The 22,553-nt window shown below is 43.4% G+C and overlaps 1 protein-coding gene across 2 annotated transcripts; it reads left to right on the top strand.

The window, feature by feature from the left end:
* Nucleotides 1–214: 214 nt before the first annotated feature.
* Nucleotides 215–5,732, top strand: RPL38 (ribosomal protein L38). Of its 2 annotated transcripts, none has more exons than XM_035104095.2 (5): nucleotides 215–310; nucleotides 514–541; nucleotides 1,298–1,358; nucleotides 3,395–3,517; nucleotides 5,654–5,732. In XM_035104095.2, exons 2-5 carry the CDS (start codon nucleotides 539–541, stop codon nucleotides 5,677–5,679), a joined length of 213 nt encoding a protein of 70 aa, XP_034959986.1. In that variant the 5' UTR covers nucleotides 215–310; nucleotides 514–538; the 3' UTR covers nucleotides 5,680–5,732. The 2 variants fall into 2 exon arrangements, with proteins under 2 accessions (XP_034959986.1, XP_034959988.1); XM_035104097.2 differs by having other exon boundaries at nucleotides 257–367.
* Nucleotides 5,733–22,553: the final 16,821 nt, after the last annotated feature.

Here is a 22,553-nt window from a genome sequence, read left to right as displayed (position 1 = left end):
TGGCATATTCAGCGGCAGGGCTTCGTCCCTTCTCCTCCACCACCAGCGGACATAACCAAACACCCCATCGATCTAAAGAACCGTGGTTGCCGGCGGAATAAGATTGCTGTTGCCATTTGAATCCTCAGGACTCCCATTCTAAAAACCAGCGCGGTCTGCGCCAGCTTTGCCCTCCTTTAACAATTATGGCCCTCTTCCGTTTCCGTAGCCCAACCCACCCACCTCACGTAAGCCGGGTTCAATTACCCGGATGCGGAAGTGCTTGCTCTTTTCTCTCTCGGGTGCTGCGGCCGAGAAGTTCAGTATCTCGGTAAGAGGCGTTTTGAGATCCGGTGCCATCGGCGGTAAAGCTAGATTTGGGGAGCCGGTAAGAGGGCGGTGATGGGGCGCGGGGGTCTTGAGTGCCTGGCGGCGGGGAAATTGGGGGGGGGCTAGCAGAGATCCGGCGGCCAAGACTGTTTAGTGCGCAGCGTCCGAATAGCCGCTCCTGCCATTTTGATTTCTTTCTTGCAGGTAACCGTCGCCAGAAGCCGTCGCCATGGTGAGTGAAGCGGGAAAAGTGTCGTCGGCCCCCCCCCGCCCCCCCGATCTATTTCCCTTACGATTCAGGCGGTGGTCTTAGAAGTATCGCGAGTTGGGGGAGGGCAGCCGGTTGGAGAGATACTTCTCTGTTTAATAGGGTTGGGGGAACACGTGTGCTTTGCAGCAAGCATGACTATCATCAATACGGAAGAGGGGACACAGTGCGTGTCCCTGTAGCTGGACATGTTTGCTGTTGCCCTTTTTGAATAATAATAATAATTTATTATTTCTACCCTGCCCATCTGGCTGTTCTGGGCGGCTTCCAACAAAAGATTAAAATACATTAAAACATCAGTCATTAAAAACTTCCCTAAACATAGAGCCTGGCCTTTAGATACTGTCCTTTTCAAAGGGGCTTTGGAACCCTTTTGAATGAAACTAAAAGTGCCTCTAGCCCAGCATCTTATTCCCAGCAGTGGCCAGCCAGATGCCCACCAGCAGGTCTCTGAAGGTGTCTTTTCGGGAGCCTTACTCCTCCCCAGTTCTTCTGCAGACTTGAAATCAGGAAGGCTCTTGAAAAGAAAACAATTCATGTTTGCAGTTCCTCAAATTCTGCACGCTTACAAGCTATCTTTTGTGGGTATTTGTTTGAGATGGGTTTAAGTGCCAAAGAAAAAGGAGTCTAGGCTGCAGAACTAAGAGTTGAAGATACCATATATTTGTGCAAGGCATCAAGCTCAAATTTAAGGCTGTAATTGTATTTACTTAATTACAGCCTCGCAAAATTGAAGAGATCAAAGATTTTCTATTGACAGCCAGAAGGAAGGATGCAAAATGTAAGTAGCTGTTGATGACTTACTGTTTTTATAATAATTTTTTATTAATTTTCAAACAAAACTAAACAAACTACACAACTACACAAACATACAATACGACACTGTCCCTTCGTTTTCCCTCCACCCACTGGTCCACCTCTGCCACCAGTGAAACCCGTGCGCTTTGAGAATCAAAGGGGGTCCATTGTAAGTTGGGTTTGACCTCCCTCCTCCCCCCTCTTCCCCCCCCCCCCCGATGACTTACTGTTTTGTCCCTGTTTCTTGATCTTTTCCTGGAGGGTTTTTCTGTCTTAGATACCTTCTTTATTTTGGCTGGTGCTAAAAATGTAGCACATATTACTTGGAGTTGCATTATTTACTATGAAGTGGCAGCACTTCACATTCTGCCCTTTACTTCCATTCTCCCTACCATTCCCAAGTCTTGGGCAAAGATACTGTTCTTGCCCAAGACTTGGAAATGGTACAGAGGATTAAATATTAAAGTTACTAGCCTGCAAGAAATAGTGCTATCTTGTTGGGCTAGTAGAAAAGGGAGTCTCCCACCCCTTTCTATGTTGGGCATGGAGAAGGAAGGGTCTCTCCACTGGCAGCCTGTTTGGTTTCTATACCAAGCATAGCGGACAAACAGGCCAAACCCTACACCAAAGGATAAATGGACATAAATTTGACATCAGGAATCACAAGACAGAGAAACCAGTAGGAAAACACTTCAATCTCCCAGGACATTCTATACAAGATCTCAAAGTAGCTGTCTTATTACAAAAGAATTTCAGAAATAGACTGGAAAGAGAAGTTGCTGAACTGCAATTTACCACCAAACTTAAAACCACGGAGAAACCTGGTCTAAATAAAGACATTGGATTCTTACCTCATTATACATGATAAAGCTATCTTTAGCCATCTCACCCATTGCTTTTCCTGTGGGACCAATTTGCAGTCGTAAACAGATGTAAATTCTTCCTGCAAGACCAAATGCGGTCATAAACAGTCCGGTTTCCCACCACCCTTTTGAGTGGTGCCCCTCCCCTCCCTCTCACTATATGTGAGGATCTGGTGACTTCTGTTTCAGTGTATTTCGTGTGCATGCACACGAAAGCTCATACCAATGACAAACTTAGTTGGTCTCTAAGGTGCTACTGGAAGGAAAAAAAAAATTTGTTTTGATTACACCAGACCAACACGGCTACCTACCTGTATACAAAAGTGTTCCATTCTTATGGCATAGCACATTGCTTTGTATTCTGTTACGCTAATGCTTAGGAGTTTATTGCTAAACAGCATCAAAAAGACTTTCATATCGAGCTTAAAGAACAGCATAATTTTCTAAAAGTGTGTGTAACCTGGTTTTAAAAGCAGCACTTTCAGTTACTTGAATTGCGAGCAAAGCAAGAAGGTTGTACAAGTGGCTAATTAACTATGAATGTGCTTCAGTTTTCACACTTTAAAATTAATGTAAATGGAATTTTTCACTGTTCAGGTGGGCTTTATGTATGGCATGAAATTGAAAATAACCCCTCTGGTGTCAGTGCATAAGTCAGGTAGATAGATATTATTGCTTGCGAAAGATATGTGAAAATTATAAGCAGCATGTGCTTTTGGAAGTTTAATTAAACTGACACCCTAGCCAATTTGCAAGGTGGTTTTGGTTGGTAACTTTTGAAGTGATGCATTCAAACCCATACAACTTTGTGTACCTAGAGAGCCGCTCAGGACACCGAAATCTGATTATAAATGTTCCATGAAGATCATTTGCTCCAATGCTGAACTCTAGAAAGAAACTTAAATTCACATTATGACCAACTTGCCAGAATCCAAGCACCTTTATACAATTAATTACTCACACTGGTCTTGGATAGGAACAAAATAAATGGCACTGAAGTACAGATGTCACTTGCTTGTACTCATGGGATAAAGCAGAATTTAATCAAATTGTTTGTCTTTAAAGGAGAGTGTATCATACTAGGCTCTGATTCTGGATAGCCTATTGCTTAATATATTAAGGGTATGTTGCTAACTTCAGTGATATTACATTATAGCCGTCAAGATCAAGAAGAACAAAGATAACGTGAAGTTCAAGGTCCGTTGCAGCCGGTATCTGTATACGCTGGTCATCACAGACAAGGAAAAGGCTGAAAAACTGAAGCAGTCTCTTCCACCAGGTAATTGAACCATGCAGGAGATTGTTAGTCATGGGAGAAGACTTGGGTAGTGGCAGAGTAGCATCTGGTGCTTCCTGATAGTAACAGAAGGTGGTGGGTATTCTCATTTGTATTATATGAGAAGATCCCCCTTTGAAAGCAACCGTGTATGTGACTGTGACAGTGTAAAGCAGGGGTCAGGAACCTTTTCTGACCAGCAGGATATAGATCTCCAACCCAGATGGGGCAAATCTAACAGAGTAGGGCTGCCCACCATCATGACTATGATGTCAGGTGATGCTGTGCTTTGACGTCCCAATTGTCAGAACTTCAAAGCGCAGCATGGGGGGCCTGTTTGAAAACACTTTTGCAGACAGCTCTGCACTGCCTTTAAAGTCTCCAAAAATCTGGAGGTTCAAAGAGCGTTGTTGGGAGGCAGAAGTGATTCCCACTGAAACAGCTGCTAAAATGGAAGAAAAAAAATTATCCATTTTAAGGATGGTTTCAATAGAAACTGCCCCCCCCCAATCCTAGGACAAGCTGCGCTCCCAGTGCCAGTCAGCCGATGAGCAATGGAAACACACCTTGCTGCAGCGAAGGAACAATCCCAAACACACTTTAAGCTCCCAGTTCTTTTGAACTCTCACTTTACCTGTCCTAAGACTAATAAGGTGTAAGGTGAGTTGGCTTGCCCCAAATTGCACCGCAAACCAAATTTGGCCTGCATGCCAGAGGTTCCCTACCCCTGCTGTTAAACTGGTCTCTCCCTTTCCACTGGTCTCTTCCTTGACTTAGTAGTAAAGGTAAAGGGACCCTTGACCATTAGGTCCAGTCGTGTCCGACTCTGGGGTTGCGGCGCTCATCTTTATTGGCCGAGGGAGCCGGCATACAGCTTCCAGGTCATGTGGCCAGCATGACTAAGCCGCTTCTGGCGAACCAGAGCAGCACACGGAAACGCCGTTTACCTTCCCGCTGGAGTGGTACCTATTTATCTACTTGCACTTTGACGTGCTTTCGAACTGCTAGGTTGGCAGGAGCAGGGACCAAGCAACGGGAGCTCACCCTGTCACAGGGATTCGAACCGCCGACCTTCTGATCAGCAAGCCCTAGGCTCTGTGGTTTAACCCACAGCGCCACCTGCGTCCCTAGTAGTACAAGTAGCTTGCAATTTAGTGTGCATTTAAATTGTGTGCATTCAGCTTTATGCGCTTGGGGTGGGAGGTGAAAGGGTGAAAGAGGCAAGGTGTCCGGGGGGCAAGTGTTTCAACTATACACTATTTTGGTTTACACATTATCCCCAGAGTATAAGCCCAGCATAAGTTGAGAGGCACATGTATTGTGAATACTCTGGACTTTTCCACCTGCTGAAAGAGAAAAGGATGCTTACTAATTTCAAACTACAGTGGTACCTCGCTAGACAAATGCCTCACAAGACGAAAAACTCGCAAAACGAAAGCGTTTTGTGATTTCAATGGAGACTCGCAAGACGAAGTTTCCTATGGCGAAACCGCACTCCTGTTTTGGAGTGTTACGGGTACCACCAAACCCATTTGGAAAATTCTGGTAGAGCTAGGTAAAGTAACACATTCAAACCCCTTTCCCCCAGGCTGGTGTGAGGAGGGTTGGATCGTTCTGTTTGTTACTACGCTTTTTGGTTAACAAATCCACGTTTTTCTTTGTGCTGCATTCTTGTACGTGTAAAAACAAGCTGTAGTTTGAAGTGTTTGATAGACACAGATTGAAGAGTTGCATCAATTGGGGGCAGGAATTAAAAGTACGGAAAAGTCCCTCAGTCATGCATTCTGCAGGAAGTGTTGGCCTAATAAGGTTGGATTTTAAAGACTTTTGACTAAATGCCATTGGCCTACAAGGAAAACTACTGGACAGAGTAAAGACACTTTGGATATTCAGTGACATTTCATACTAAGCCACAGTAGCAGTTCGCGTATGAAAAGCCCTGTGAGTGTTCAGGTCACCTGGTTCACAAGCCTGAAAGTCATTCTTCTTTGCACGCTCAGACCTGCTAATAAGCTTCGGCAGCTTGTATCTGGGATATAGATGAAAACCTCTGAGGGTTTGCCAGCCTGATGAGCAGAAGTAATGAGATCAGAATCTGTCTCTTCAGTTTCTCAGCCTCTTTTTCTCCCTTCTCTTTAGGTTTGGCTGTGAAAGAGCTGAAATGAACCAGTCATGCTTGAAATCTTGGCCGTGGATTGTAATAAAGGACTGAACTGTTCTTTCTTCTTGGTGTCCTCTTTTTTCCAAAGGGAAGCATGGGCAGGCTACTTTTTAAGCAGCATTATTCCTTAGAGGGGAGCAGCTACCTGTCTTCTGCAAGAACTGTGCTCTTCTCAAGAGAGGCGGTATTGTGATCTTCAGTCAACTGGCTGGTCCCCTCTTCATCAATTTCAAATTGAATCCAAAAAAAATTGGGGTGCTTTCAGTAATCGCTAATAGCTATTCTGGATACCAGTAGAATATATGGCCAACAGTTTGAAGATTTAACAAGCTGATAAACTTGATACACTGTTCTTTAAAATTCCAGAGTTAAAAGATCTGCAAAAAACACAAGAACTAGCACCCAATTTCAATATGTTTCACAAAACAGCCCCCAGGACATTGCAGAATCTCAAGTGTGAAAGCCATGGGCTTAATGGAGGAAGTGTGTGTGTGTGTTCATTGCTAACTTGAGAGTTGGGTTCATTGGGACTGTTCCATATACAATCTGACCCTGCTGCTTTCATTACAGCGATAGAGTTAAAACACTAATGCAGTTGACACGTTTTATCAAGCATATGGAATAGAGGCATCCTATGTAAATTCTGCTGGAATAAGTAGCATGTGATCCTTGGCATCACATACTGATTCTGATATCGCACACTATTTCAGTGGAGTCTGCTATCTAAAGAGACTTGCGATCTACCAGGGAGGAAACCATTAAACTCTAGCATGCTGTGGCTGGGTTTGGTTTTTTTTATTAAAAAGCGTTCTATACGCTAGTTTCATTGGCTCCAGTTCTTGCAAGCCCCTTTTGGGCCACATATCCGTGGTACCTGAGAACAGAGAAAAAAGTAGCAGAGCAACAAGTAAATTTTACTTCTGTACAGTAGCCTAGTTTCTGCGCGCACTTGTGTACACCTTTCTCTTCTCCATCCAGGCAAAAGTGAAGGGCATAGCATGGGGAAGAGTTGCATTACATCCAGGGGGCCAACACTTGGTTGGTTGGTTGGTTGGTTGGTTGGTTGGTTGGTTGGTTGGTTGGTTGGTTGGTTGGTTTGTATACCTCCCCTCATCTTTAAATCTCAGGGAGGTGCACAACATAAAACTAAAATAGGAAAACCATAAAATACATACAATAGTAAAAAGAACAATCACAACCAAATTTAACACACTACATTTCAAAGGGCATCAGATGTCAATTAGCTAAAGGCCTGTTTGAAAAGGAATGTTTTTGCCTGGCGCCTAAAAATATATAACGAAGGCTCCAGTGGAACCCTGGGGAGAGCATTCCACAAAAGGGGAGCCACTGCAGAAAAGGCCCTGTCTCAGGTTGCCACCCTCCCGACCTCTCATGGAGGAGGTACAGGAAGGGCATCAGAGGATGACATCAGTTCCTAGGTTGCTTCATATGGGGAAAGGCAGTCCTTGTCAGTCCTGAGCCGTTTAAGGACTTCTAGGTCAAAACTCCCATGTTGCATAGTGCCAAATACAATTTGCAGTGGAGATTTGGTTTCTGTCTCGTACGCAGCTGGGGAACAGAACAGGCCTGTTTTAAGGCAGGATTTCTCCAAGACTGCCTGAGAGCTCATTTTGAAAGGCCTAGTTAACCCTACAAGTTGTTAATGGATAAGGACATTGGTGCTCCATAGCATATGAAATAAATACATTTACAGCAACCCTCCTGATCTGCAATTTGAAGCTAGATCTATGTTCACCAGGTGTGTGTTCTGAGTCATTGCTAGTGGGGAACCCTATTCACTCCAGGGGATACATTTCCTCATGGGTAATGGAAGGGGGGCTGCATGCCAGGGGCAAAACGCTGTGGTCAGACTACACCATGCTTCATCCATGCAAGCAAGATAAGGTTGGCAGTTCGAATCCCCGCAACAGGGTGAGCTCCTGTTGCTCAGTTCCAGCTCCTGCCAACCTACGGTAGCAGTTCGAAAACACGTCAAAATGCAAGTAGATAAATAGGTACCGCTCCAGCGGGAAGGTAAACGGCATTTCCATGTGCTGCTCTGGTTCGCCAGAAGCGGCTTAGTCATGCTGGCCACATGACCCGGAAGCTATGCCGGCTTCCTTGGCCAATAAAGCAAGATAAGCGCCACAACCCCACAGTCGTTCGCCGTCAGGGGTCCCTTTACCTTTACCAGCAAGGTAAAATCTCTAGGAGACAAAAAGGAGGGTGAGTGATGGATATGGCTGGGTCAGGGAAGTGTTCTCAGCCAAGAAAAAAACAACATGACAAGTAATTGGGCAGTTTATAAAGATCTATTGGAAGAAAAAGAAAACAAAGACTAAAAAAAATTGAAGTAATTAGGACACATCTGACTGACTGGTTGCAGTATTTTCAGCTAAATGAAACATTTCAAAAGGATTCTCCACGGAACTCTCAAGATTAGAAAAAGACTTAATACATATGTATAAACTTGTATAACCCTATTGACTGGGAGAGGAAGAAGTGAAATCTGTTGGCTACAACATCCAAATGGAATCATGGGGGAGGCTGTGGAGGGAGGACCTTCAATTTACAGCTTGCTATGATTTGAAAGAGAACTGCATGAAAATGCTCTACAGAACTCATAAAAATGTAAAATAAAAAAATTCCTTCAGTAGCACCTTAAAGACCAACTAAGTTTTTATTTTGGTATGAGCTTTCGTGTGCATGCACACTTCTTCAGATACAGTGAAATGGAAGTTTCCAGGCACTTATGTAGAGAAGGGGTGGGGAGGGGTGGGGATGGGGAGGGGGGATCACTCAGAAGGGTGGTGGAAATGGGTGATTGACTGACTGATAGCTGTTGATGACCGCAAACGACTGCAAATGGTTTTGCATGAAAAAGCAAGGGTTGAGATGGCTGAAGATCGCTTATCATGTATAATGAGATAAGAACCCGATATCTCTGTTCAAACCAGGTCCCTCCATGGTTTTGAGCTTGGTGATAAGTTGCAATTCAGCAACTTCTCTTTCCAGTCTATTTCTGAAATTCTTTTGTAGTAAGACAGCTACTTTGAGATCTTGTATAGAATGTCCTGGGAGATTGAAGTGTTCTCCTACTGGTTTTTCTGTCTTCTGGTTCCTGATGTCAGATTTATGTCCATTTATCCTTTGGCGTAGGGTTTGGCCTGTTTGTCCAATATAGAGAGCTGAAGGGCACTGTTGGCATTTGATGGCATACACAATGTTAGAGGATGAGCAATTAAATAGTCCTGAGATGGTATGTTGGATGTTGTTGGGGCCAGTAATGGTGTTGTCTGGGTGTATGTGGCAGCAAAGTTGGCATCTGGGTTTATTGCAGGCTCTGGTACCAGTGTCCATGTTAAGTCTGGTGGTTGTATTATTGTGGGTGAGGAGTTGTTTAAGATTGGGTGGCTGTCTGTAGGCAATGAAAGGTCTTCCTCCCAGAGCTTGAGAAAGGGAGCGGTCATTGTCCAGGAGAGGCTGTAGATCTCTGATGATGCGTTGTACTGTTTTAGCTTGGGAGCTGTATGTGATGACTAGTGGTGTTCTGTTATTTTCTTTTTTGGGTCTGTCTTGCAGCAGGTTCTCTCTAGGTATCCGTCTGGCTCTGTTGATCTGTTGTTTAACTTCATCAGGTGGATATTTTAGTTCTAAAAAGGTTTGCTGTAGATCTCTTAGGTGAGATTCTCTGTCTGTAGAGTTGGAACAGATGCGGTTGTAACGTAAGGCCTGGCTGTATACGATGGATTGTTTGGTATGTTTGGGATGGTAGCTAGAAGCATGTAGATATGTTTGTCGGTCAGTTGGTTTTCTGTATAAGGTGGTGTCTATACGTCCATCCTGTATTTTTATAGTAGTGTCCAAAAAATGTATTTCTTGCATAGATTGGTTCATTGTTAGGTTGATGGTGGGGTGAAAGTCATTGAATGTCTGGTGGAAGGTTTCCAGGGTCTGTTGTCCATGTGTCCAGATAATAAAAATATCGTCAATGTATCGCAGGTACAGGAGAGGTTTGAGTGGGTAGGAGTTAAGGAAACGTTGTTCTAAATCTGCCATGAAGATGTTGGCATACTGTGGGGCCATGCGGGTGCCCATGGCTGTGCCGCTGATCTGGAGGAACAGGTCATTACCAAATTTGAAGTGGTTGTGGGTAAGGACAAAGTGGCAGAGTTTGGTAGCAAAGTCCGCTGTGGTTTTATCTGAAATGGTGTTCCTTATGGCTTGTAAACCATCCTTGTGTGGGATGTTGGTATATAGAGATTCCACATCCATAGTGGCTAGTATAGTATTGTTAGGAAGATTGTTCAAATATTGTATTTTCCTCAGAAAATCTGTGGTGTCACGTACATAGCTGGGAGCACTGATAGCATATGGTTTCAGAACAGAGTCCATATAGCCGGAAACACCCACTGTAATGGTGCCAATACCTGAGATGATGGGGCGTCCTGGGTTTCCTGGTTTGTGTATTTTGGGTAGAAGATAGAAAGTTCCTGGCCGAGGTTCCGCTGGTGTGTTTGTGAGGATCTGTTCTTGGATGTGTAGGGGTAGCTCCTTAATAATCTTGTTCAGTTCTTTTTTGTATGCTTGTGTGGGGTCTGAGTCCAATTTCATGTAAAAGGCAGTATTGGAAAGTTGTCTGTGGGCCTCTTGGATGTAATCAGTTTTGTTCATGATGACGACAGCTCCACCCTTGTCTGCCTCTTTAATTATAATGTCTGGGTTGTTCCTGAGATTTTCTATGGCTCTCCTTTCAGCATGGTTTAGATTTTGTTGTAAGCGATTGTGTTTTCTGGTCACATCCGTTTGGATTCTGTGGCGGAAGCATTCGATGTACAGATCTAGTGTGGTATTGCGTCCATCAGGAGGGGTCCATGTGGAGTCCCTTTTTGTGTAACTTCTTTTCGGTGGTAGTTGGTGGTCAATGTTCTGTTCATTGATGCGTTTGGAGGGTGATGGTTGTTCCCCAGTAAGTTGAGAGGTGTTGTGTTGTGGGGATGTAGTTTGTTCTACTTTGTCTTGTTCTTGTGTGTGATGAAAATACTCCTTCAGGCGTAAACGGCGGAAAAATGCTTCCAGGTCCCCGCAGAACTGAATCATGTGTTGGGATTTGGCAGGGCAGAATGATAGTCCCCGTGAAAGGACGGATTCCTCAGCTGGGCTGAGTGTTTGCTGTGAAAGATTGACAATGTTGTTGATCTTGTTTTGATTGGTGGCCTGTAGGTTGGAAAGGTTGCAGAGTTTTTTATTTTTCTGGTTCTTCAGTAACTCCAGTTGAGAGTGGTAAATGGTTTGTTTTTCCTTGTGGAACTTCTGCCAGGCCGGGTGATTCCATGAAATGGAAGTCCATCAACCTCACCAAGAAACTTGCCCAGGTACAAACTGACATCCTCTTTCTATCTAAATGCAAAAACCTGGACATTGTACCTAAGGGTCTTAGAATTAAGAACCCTCTTCAATCAACTTATCCCACAGAATATGCCAGAAAACTATGCCACACTTTATCTAAGAAACTGCTGAAACATCTTATCGGCGTTCTGTATTCCAAACAGAAGTTAATAAAGGAGGAACTCTCTGCACTGGAGAACTCCATCAGGAATCACCCGGCCTGGCAGAAGTTCCACAAGGAAAAACAAACCATTTACCACTCTCAACTGGAGTTACTGAAGAACCAGAAAAATAAAAAACTCTGCAACCTTTCCAACCTACAGGCCACCAATCAAAACAAGATCAACAACATTGTCAATCTTTCACAGCAAACACTCAGCCCAGCTGAGGAATCCGTCCTTTCACGGGGACTATCATTCTGCCCTGCCAAATCCCAACACATGATTCAGTTCTGCGGGGACCTGGAAGCATTTTTCCGCCGTTTACGCCTGAAGGAGTATTTTCATCACACACAAGAACAAGACAAAGTAGAACAAACTACATCCCCACAACACAACACCTCTCAACTTACTGGGGAACAACCATCACCCTCCAAACGCATCAATGAACAGAACATTGACCACCAACTACCACCGAAAAGAAGTTACACAAAAAGGGACTCCACATGGACCCCTCCTGATGGACGCAATACCACACTAGATCTGTACATCGAATGCTTCCGCCACAGAATCCAAACGGATGTGACCAGAAAACACAATCGCTTACAACAAAATCTAAACCATGCTGAAAGGAGAGCCATAGAAAATCTCAGGAACAACCCAGACATTATAATTAAAGAGGCAGACAAGGGTGGAGCTGTCGTCATCATGAACAAAACTGATTACATCCAAGAGGCCCACAGACAACTTTCCAATACTGCCTTTTACATGAAATTGGACTCAGACCCCACACAAGCATACAAAAAAGAACTGAACAAGATTATTAAGGAGCTACCCCTACACATCCAAGAACAGATCCTCACAAACACACCAGCGGAACCTCGGCCAGGAACTTTCTATCTTCTACCCAAAATACACAAACCAGGAAACCCAGGACGCCCCATCATCTCAGGTATTGGCACCATTACAGTGGGTGTTTCCGGCTATATGGACTCTGTTCTGAAACCATATGCTATCAGTGCTCCCAGCTATGTACGTGACACCACAGATTTTCTGAGGAAAATACAATATTTGAACAATCTTCCTAACAATACTATACTAGCCACTATGGATGTGGAATCTCTATATACCAACATCCCACACAATGATGGTTTACAAGCCATAAGGAACACCATTTCAGATAAAACCACAGCGGACTTTGCTACCAAACTCTGCCACTTTGTCCTTACCCACAACCACTTCAAATTTGGTAATGACCTGTTCCTCCAGATCAGCGGCACAGCCATGGGCACCCGCATGGCCCCACAGTATGCCAACATCTTCATGGCAGATTTAGAACAACGTTTCCTTAACTCCTACCCACTCAAACCTCTCCTGTACCTGCGATACATTGACGATATTTTTATTATCTGGACACATGGACAACAGACCCTGGAAACCTTCCACCAGACATTCAATGACTTTCACCCCACCATCAACCTAACAATGAACCAATCTATGCAAGAAATACATTTTTTGGACACTACTATAAAAATACAGGATGGACGTATAGACACCACCTTATACAGAAAACCAACTGACCGACAAACATATCTACATGCTTCTAGCTACCATCCCAAACATACCAAACAATCCATCGTATACAGCCAGGCCTTACGTTACAACCGCATCTGTTCCAACTCTACAGACAGAGAATCTCACCTAAGAGATCTACAGCAAACCTTTTTAGAACTAAAATATCCACCTGATGAAGTTAAACAACAGATCAACAGAGCCAGACGGATACCTAGAGAGAACCTGCTGCAAGACAGACCCAAAAAAGAAAATAACAGAACACCACTAGTCATCACATACAGCTCCCAAGCTAAAACAGTACAACGCATCATCAGAGATCTACAGCCTCTCCTGGACAATGACCGCTCCCTTTCTCAAGCTCTGGGAGGAAGACCTTTCATTGCCTACAGACAGCCACCCAATCTTAAACAACTCCTCACCCACAATAATACAACCACCAGACTTAACATGGACACTGGTACCAGAGCCTGCAATAAACCCAGATGCCAACTTTGCTGCCACATACACCCAGACAACACCATTACTGGCCCCAACAACATCCAACATACCATCTCAGGACTATTTAATTGCTCATCCTCTAACATTGTGTATGCCATCAAATGCCAACAGTGCCCTTCAGCTCTCTATATTGGACAAACAGGCCAAACCCTACGCCAAAGGATAAATGGACATAAATCTGACATCAGGAACCAGAAGACAGAAAAACCAGTAGGAGAACACTTCAATCTCCCAGGACATTCTATACATTCTAACACTTTGTCCTTACTTCGATCCAGACCAACACGGCTACCTACCTGTAACCAGAACTATGGAAGGCACCACATTGAGCCGCATGAAATGGAAGTCCATCAACCTCACCAAGAAACTTGCCCAGGTACAAACTGACATCCTCTTTCTATCTAAATGCAAAAACCTGGACATTGTACCTAAGGGTCTTAGAATTAAGAACCCTCTTCAATCAACTTATCCCACAGAATATGCCAGAAAACTATGCCACACTTTATCTAAGAAACTGCTGAAACATCTTATCGGCGTTCTGTATTCCAAACAGAAGTTAATAAAGGAGGAACTCTCTGCACTGGAGAACTCCATCAGGAATCACCCGGCCTGGCAGAAGTTCCACAAGGAAAAACAAACCATTTACCACTCTCAACTGGAGTTACTGAAGAACCAGAAAAATAAAAAACTCTGCAACCTTTCCAACCTACAGGCCACCAATCAAAACAAGATCAACAACATTGTCAATCTTTCACAGCAAACACTCAGCCCAGCTGAGGAATCCGTCCTTTCACGGGGACTATCATTCTGCCCTGCCAAATCCCAACACATGATTCAGTTCTGCGGGGACCTGGAAGCATTTTTCCGCCGTTTACGCCTGAAGGAGTATTTTCATCACACACAAGAACAAGACAAAGTAGAACAAACTACATCCCCACAACACAACACCTCTCAACTTACTGGGGAACAACCATCACCCTCCAAACGCATCAATGAACAGAACATTGACCACCAACTACCACCGAAAAGAAGTTACACAAAAAGGGACTCCACATGGACCCCTCCTGATGGACGCAATACCACACCAGATCTGTACATCGAATGCTTCCGCCACAGAATCCAAACGGATGTGACCAGAAAACACAATCGCTTACAACAAAATCTAAACCATGCTGAAAGGAGAGCCATAGAAAATCTCAGGAACAACCCAGACATTATAATTAAAGAGGCAGACAAGGGTGGAGCTGTCGTCATCATGAACAAAACTGATTACATCCAAGAGGCCCACAGACAACTTTCCAATACTGCCTTTTACATGAAATTGGACTCAGACCCCACACAAGCATACAAAAAAGAACTGAACAAGATTATTAAGGAGCTACCCCTACACATCCAAGAACAGATCCTCACAAACACACCAGCGGAACCTCGGCCAGGAACTTTCTATCTTCTACCCAAAATACACAAACCAGGAAACCCAGGACGCCCCATCATCTCAGGTATTGGCACCATTACAGTGGGTGTTTCCGGCTATATGGACTCTGTTCTGAAACCATATGCTATCAGTGCTCCCAGCTATGTACGTGACACCACAGATTTTCTGAGGAAAATACAATATTTGAACAATCTTCCTAACAATACTATACTAGCCACTATGGATGTGGAATCTCTATATACCAACATCCCACACAAGGATGGTTTACAAGCCATAAGGAACACCATTTCAGATAAAACCACAGCGGACTTTGCTACCAAACTCTGCCACTTTGTCCTTACCCACAACCACTTCAAATTTGGTAATGACCTGTTCCTCCAGATCAGCGGCACAGCCATGGGCACCCGCATGGCCCCACAGTATGCCAACATCTTCATGGCAGATTTAGAACAACGTTTCCTTAACTCCTACCCACTCAAACCTCTCCTGTACCTGCGATACATTGACGATATTTTTATTATCTGGACACATGGACAACAGACCCTGGAAACCTTCCACCAGACATTCAATGACTTTCACCCCACCATCAACCTAACAATGAACCAATCTATGCAAGAAATACATTTTTTGGACACTACTATAAAAATACAGGATGGACGTATAGACACCACCTTATACAGAAAACCAACTGACCGACAAACATATCTACATGCTTCTAGCTACCATCCCAAACATACCAAACAATCCATCGTATACAGCCAGGCCTTACGTTACAACCGCATCTGTTCCAACTCTACAGACAGAGAATCTCACCTAAGAGATCTACAGCAAACCTTTTTAGAACTAAAATATCCACCTGATGAAGTTAAACAACAGATCAACAGAGCCAGACGGATACCTAGAGAGAACCTGCTGCAAGACAGACCCAAAAAAGAAAATAACAGAACACCACTAGTCATCACATACAGCTCCCAAGCTAAAACAGTACAACGCATCATCAGAGATCTACAGCCTCTCCTGGACAATGACCGCTCCCTTTCTCAAGCTCTGGGAGGAAGACCTTTCATTGCCTACAGACAGCCACCCAATCTTAAACAACTCCTCACCCACAATAATACAACCACCAGACTTAACATGGACACTGGTACCAGAGCCTGCAATAAACCCAGATGCCAACTTTGCTGCCACATACACCCAGACAACACCATTACTGGCCCCAACAACATCCAACATACCATCTCAGGACTATTTAATTGCTCATCCTCTAACATTGTGTATGCCATCAAATGCCAACAGTGCCCTTCAGCTCTCTATATTGGACAAACAGGCCAAACCCTACGCCAAAGGATAAATGGACATAAATCTGACATCAGGAACCAGAAGACAGAAAAACCAGTAGGAGAACACTTCAATCTCCCAGGACATTCTATACAAGATCTCAAAGTAGCTGTCTTACTACAAAAGAATTTCAGAAATAGACTGGAAAGAGAAGTTGCTGAATTGCAACTTATCACCAAGCTCAAAACCATGGAGGGACCTGGTTTGAACAGAGATATCGGGTTCTTATCTCATTATACATGATAAGCGATCTTCAGCCATCTCAACCCTTGCTTTTTCATGCAAAACCATTTGCAGTCGTTTGCGGTCATCAACAGCTATCAGTCAGTCAATCACCCATTTCCACCACCCTTCTGAGTGATCCCCCCTCCCCATCCCCACCCCTCCCCACCCCTTCTCTACATAAGTGCCTGGAAACTTCCATTTCACTGTATCTGAAGAAGTGTGCATGCACACGAAAGCTCATACCAAAATAAAAACTTAGTTGGTCTTTAAGGTGCTACTGAAGGAATTTTTTTATTTTACTTCGATCCAGACCAACACGGCTACCTACCTGTAATCATAAAAATGTATAAAGCTAAATCAAACATTTGTTGGAAATGTAGGGAGGCGGAAGACACCATGATCCACATGTGGTGGAACTGTTTAAAAAAATAGGGATTTTTGGGAAACAATTTACAATGAACTTTTAAAAAAATATTTAAATACTCCTTCCCAAAGAAGCCTGAAGGCTTCCTACTAGGCATAATGAATAATGAAATCCCAAAAAGATTAAGGGAAATATTCATGTATGCGACAGTATGAGCTAGGATCGTAATTGTGAAAATATGGAAAGGGGACCCCGTGCCCACAAAACTAGACTGGCAAAGTAAAATGTTAGAATATGCTGAACTAGCAAGATTAACAGCAAGATTCTAAGACTCTACAGATCAAATATTCAACAGAGGGTGGAATATTTATAGAGATTATTTAAAAGAACATTGTAATATTACCAATTCTTTGGCAAGCTTGGGTTGATTTTCTGCATGAAATAAAAAAATTGTTATAGAATTTAAATGATAGAGAATTTAGGAGAGATTAAATTAAGTGAGCAGTGAAAGGAAATTTAGGAACCACAGTAGGGAGACCAGAAGTCATATTAGAATTAGCCATGTATGAACTTAATATCGTGTCTTTCTTTTTGGTAGGTAATGAGTGTTAAATTTAGATTGCCTTTTGTTGATTGCTATATATTGTTTGATTTGGTCTTTTTTTGTTACTTTTTTAAAACCAATAAATCATTTGTAAAAGGATTTTTTCCTTCCAAAAAATGTAAACGAATTATTAGATTTACTGAGAAGCAAAAGAAAATGCCTCATTTACAGCTCTGAATAAGAGGTGACAATAGAATTTAAGGACACTTGTTAAAGCTATTGATCAAGGAAGGCTCTAAGTGTCAATTTAAGAAGCATTACATAAAAACCATATTATGCTCCAAGGTATTTGAGGAAAGTTAGGATTTTGCTTGTTACAGTAGAAGTTGTAGATTCTGATAAGATTCCATGTACAGTGGTACCTTGGTTCTCAAACTTAATCCGCTCCGGAAGTCCCTTCTAAAACCAAAGTGTTCCAAAACCAAGGCTCGCTTTCCCATAGAAAGTAATGCAAAATGGATTAATCCATTCCAGACTCTTAAAAACAACCCCTAAAACAGCAATTTAACATGCATTTTACTATCTATCGAGACCATTGATCCATAAAATGAAAGCAATAAACAATGCACTGCAGTCACACAATCAGTAGCTGAACTGGGTTCCACACAGTCACAAAAACAAACAAAAAAAGAGCAAAAACAAAAACACAAAATGAATAGCAAAAACAGACAGACCTCAGCGTAACACTCAAAACGAAAGTGTGGCACTCAAATCAGAAGCATAACACTCAAAACGGAGCACATTTGGCTTCCGAAAAATGTTCGCAAACCGGAACACTTACTTTCGGGTTTTCAGTGTTTGGGTTCCAAGTTGTTTGAGTACCAAGAGGTTTGAGAACCAAGGTATCACTGTATGAAATAAGCCTAGTATTTGACCCTTTTTATTCCTCTTACCCACAAATATATGTGTGCAACTTAAAAGCATAGCTGCCAAGTCTCCCGTTTTCCGCGGGAAACCCCCAGATTTTAATCCCTTTCCCGCTGTTATCCCGAATAGAAAAAAAATCCCGGAAATCCCCCGATTTCCTACCTGCCAGGGAGGCTCCATTTCGGGTGCCGCTCTGCCCATGTATGGGCACCAGAAATCGGGCAGAGCGGCACCGGAAGTCGCTTCTATGCATGTCCAGACAACTTCCGGTGCTGCGCCTCTGCTGAGCCTGCATTTTTCAGCAGGAGATTGGCAGCTATGCTTAAAAGTTGTTGCATTGGTCATTTCCAATTGCACTCACCGTTTTTCACCCTTATTTGGCAAATCCCCCAACCGGCGTAAAATGTTATGTGCAAAAGCTGCCAGCCTGCCAGCCAGGAAACATCTGTGGTTGGAGAGTGATGGAACCATGTGCCTGAGGTGTGAAAGTTGGTGTTTCTGAAATAGCACAGAATTTTTATTTTTCCCCAGACATCTTTATTGAAAGTTTAAAAGTACATAATTATATGTGAGACGTAAAGAAAAGACAGAAAAAGAAGAGAAACAGCACCCACGTAGGAGGGGAAGTAAAGGGGAGGAACATCCCAAAACTATACTGTACTATAAAAGGTAAAGGGACCCTGACCATTAGGTCCAGTCGTGACAGACTCTGGGGTTGCGCGCTCATCTCGCATTATTGGCCGAGGGAGGCGGCGTATAGCTTCCAGGTCATGTGGCCAGCATGACAAAGCCGCCTCTGGCAAACCAGAGCAGCACATGGAAACGCCGTTTACCTTCCTGCTGTAGCGGTTCCTATTTATCTACTTGCATTTTGACGTGCTTTCGAACTGCTAGGTTGGCAGGAGCTGGGACCAAGCAACGGGAGCTCACCCCATCGCAGGGATTCGAACCGCTGACCTTCTGATCGGCAAGCTCTAGGCTCTGTGGTTTAACCCACAGCGCTACCTGGGTCCCCATACTGTACTATACAAAGTTGTCATTGTACTTTACCAGATCTTAACCTGTTACAGTATTTGTAATAATGGATTCCATATACATTGTATTATTGAATTTGCCCATGGCGAGTCTGTGTTTATATGCATGTTGTTCATATGTTGCGAGTTTGTGTAAGTCTTCAATCCAATCGTAGAAGGGAGCCACATTTTTCTTTTTCCAATTCATCCGTATCAGTCTTTTTGCTGTGGTAAGGGCACGGAGAGTCCACTCATATTATCCTTTTGTAATATTTCATATGCTGGATATATAATTCAAAAGGATATTTTGCTCTGTAAATGTAGGCTTGTTCCGTACAGTTCTGTTGATAGTTTCAGTTACCTTCTGCCAAAAATCTTTCAATATAGGACAATGAAAAAACATATGTTTTAGAGACGCACTATCCCTATTGCATCTCCAACAGTTAGATAGCTTAGCCTTTTTTTAAACAAACATAATGGGGTCTAGTATATTCTAAGTATTATTTTTTGTTGTATGACCTTTGTTATGGCACTTAAAACAGTTTCCCACTGTGTGGTCAAAATTGAGATATCTAATTGTTTATTCCATTCCTCTCTCATTACCTGTATATCAAATTGATTTGCTAGTAACATTGATCGCCGGTTTTTTTGTTGTGTAAGTATTAATCAACTGCTTCAATATCTCTGGGGTCTCTGAGGCTATAAAAGCTGCAGGTCTGTAGGTGGTGGTTAGCAAGTATTTTATCTGGAGCCACCCATTCTTAAGCTTCTCATGGAAATTCCCCACCAAATATTTCCTCACTGGAAGCGTATAGCAGCTTTCCCAAAATGGCAGCTACTTGTCTGGCTTCAACCAATACCTTCTCAAGGCATTCACATTAGTCACTAATGATTATTTGAACAGATGGCAGATGGGGACTCTATTGATTGCACAAAGAAGTTGCCCTATTAAATACAGTACTGTACTATAAACTCACAGGGACTGCTATTCAAAATCGTGCCTTTAGATGGTGCTGTATGTTAAGAAGAATGTTTGATTTATATGTTTCAAGCAGTAAAGCAACCCAGAGGTCTTCTGCCAGGGATCATACGGTAGAACCACATAGGACCAAAAGGATCATCTAGTCCAGTGTTTCCCCCAACTTGGGTCTCATGCTGTTTTTGGACTACAACTCCCATCAGCTGTTGCTAGCAGGACCACTGGTTGGGGATCATGTGAACTGTAAAGGAAAAGGTAAAGAGACCCCTGACCATTAGGTCCAGTCGTGACCGACTCTGGGGTTGCGGCGCTCATCTCACTTTATTGGCTGAGGGAGCCGGCATACAGATTCCGGGTTATGTGGCCAGCATGACTAAGCCGCTTCTGGCGAAGCAGAGTAGCGCACGGAAACGCCGTTTACCTTCCCGCTGGAGCGGTACCTATTTATCTACTTGCACTTTGACGTGCTTTCGATCTGCTAGGTTGGCAGGAGCTGGGACCGAGCAACGGGAGCTCACCGCATCATGGGGATTCGAACCGCCGACCTTCTGATTGGCAAGCCCTAAACCACAGCCTGTGGTTTAGACTGTAGTGTGAGACAATAGATGAAAAGTTGTGTTGGTTATAATGTGTTTTGGGGTGGGGTGGGAGAATCAAAATTGCCAAATCACAAACCACAAGACATGCTTGGGTTTTGCTCGCCTTTTGCTGGATATATCTGGACATTAACTGCCATGGAAGGAGAGGCAATCTGTGTGAAGCTCTGGCTTAAACTATCGTTCCATATCCCGAAATGGTTCACACTGATATCTAATAATAGACGCCTAGCTCTTCCTCTGGCACAAAGCAGGCCGCCTTCCCATTGTGTATTGTTTCACGCTGGGGAAACATTTGCTAGATAAGGCTCCAGAGGCTTTTTAATTCGCCTGCAGGAATTAATGTTTATTGTTTCTGTTCATTGTGCTGCTTGTGGAAACGAAGGAGCAGAAGCAAATTTTGCATGAGGGAAAAGCAGAGTGTGACCCTGGGGTTCACCAGCAGCACATGAGAGATTTTAATCCAAATGTGAACTTTGCCTCCCATTTCCTCTAGATGGTGCTTTTAAATATAGCTTGATTCACATCCCAGAAAACCATCCTCTCCCCCCTTGTGTTTTCCAGTACACTGTGATATACATAATACTGGTGGGTTTTTTTGGGGGGGGGGTTGCAATAGCAATGAATCTAATTCGCTAACTAGCAATAAATCATTCCCATCTCCTGAGTGTGGGAACAGCTTTTGCAGGACTGAGCTGCCTTGCAGTGGTAAATGGGTGGTTTCTTAATCATTTCCGAAAGCAGGATCCTGTTTGCCTCCAAAAATCGTAACACCAGATCACCATAGATTGTGAGTGTGTGCATTTACATGTTTGTATTTTCTCCAATTTCGGTTGATTCTCATAAAATCTTATACTGTTCTGAAATTTGACTCCTACCTCCCCCTGGCTGTAGTTACCGCTACAGGTTGTTAACACACGCTTGGAAGAAATTCTGTTTGCACTTGGCGCTTTGAGGAATGAATACAAACGGGAAGCGATAATACAGAAACAAAAGACATCGTGCTGCTGAAAAGTCAAACTATTTTTTCACAAGCTATCTCAGGTGTAATTTTTGATGCAGACGATGGCTTGGATCCAGACTTGTTCTTGCATGGTGGTAAGAGCTCCTTCTAACCACAGAAAAGTATCTGATTGAGCAGGGGACTCTGTAGGTGGAAGGGAATTTTCAGAGATTTCACCCTGCAACGTCACCTGCTATTGGGTGATGTACATTTGCAGGGTGCTGCAGGGGAAGGGAGAAATAGTAAATATAATCACCTGTCTCAACAGCGGAGGCATTACATATGTGCCCTTCAGCTCTGGACCCAAGTTTATGTTGATAAAATCAGGAAGCCCCAAAGCTTTTGAAACATTTGATGGGGATGGGAACTCTTAGGACGTTGTCCAGGTATATCATAAATAGACGCTATTCTTAAGAGAACATCTGGTTTTGCTAGGATAACTGAGGCTGTGTAGCCATTGTCTTTTCATCACAAACTCTAGGTTTCCACGTGGTTGTGTATATAAGGTCTGGGAATTTCCAGTGCTTGGCTATTTCCATATGGCTTGGCAGGAACACAGTAATAAATAAATGTATTGAAACAGGTGACCTTTTATGGTAGGCTTGTGAAGGCAGCGTAAGTGGTATAAGAAGATTAGTGATAATAAACAAGTTGATTCTCTGAAGTATGTCTATATCTGTTATAAAGCTACCATCAAGACCATTGGTAGTTTAATAAGGGGCATTTAGATGTAGCATGGGGACGCGGGTGGTGCTGTGGGTTAAACCACAGAGCCTAGGGCTTGCCAATCAGAAGGTCAGCGGTTCGAATCCCCGCGATGGGGTGAGCTCCCATT

The sequence above is a fragment of the Zootoca vivipara genome, chromosome 2, assembly GCF_963506605.1.
Source record: "Zootoca vivipara chromosome 2, rZooViv1.1, whole genome shotgun sequence".
Classification (NCBI taxonomy): Eukaryota; Metazoa; Chordata; class Lepidosauria; order Squamata; family Lacertidae; genus Zootoca; species Zootoca vivipara.
This window is presented reverse-complemented; position numbering and strand designations above follow the sequence as displayed.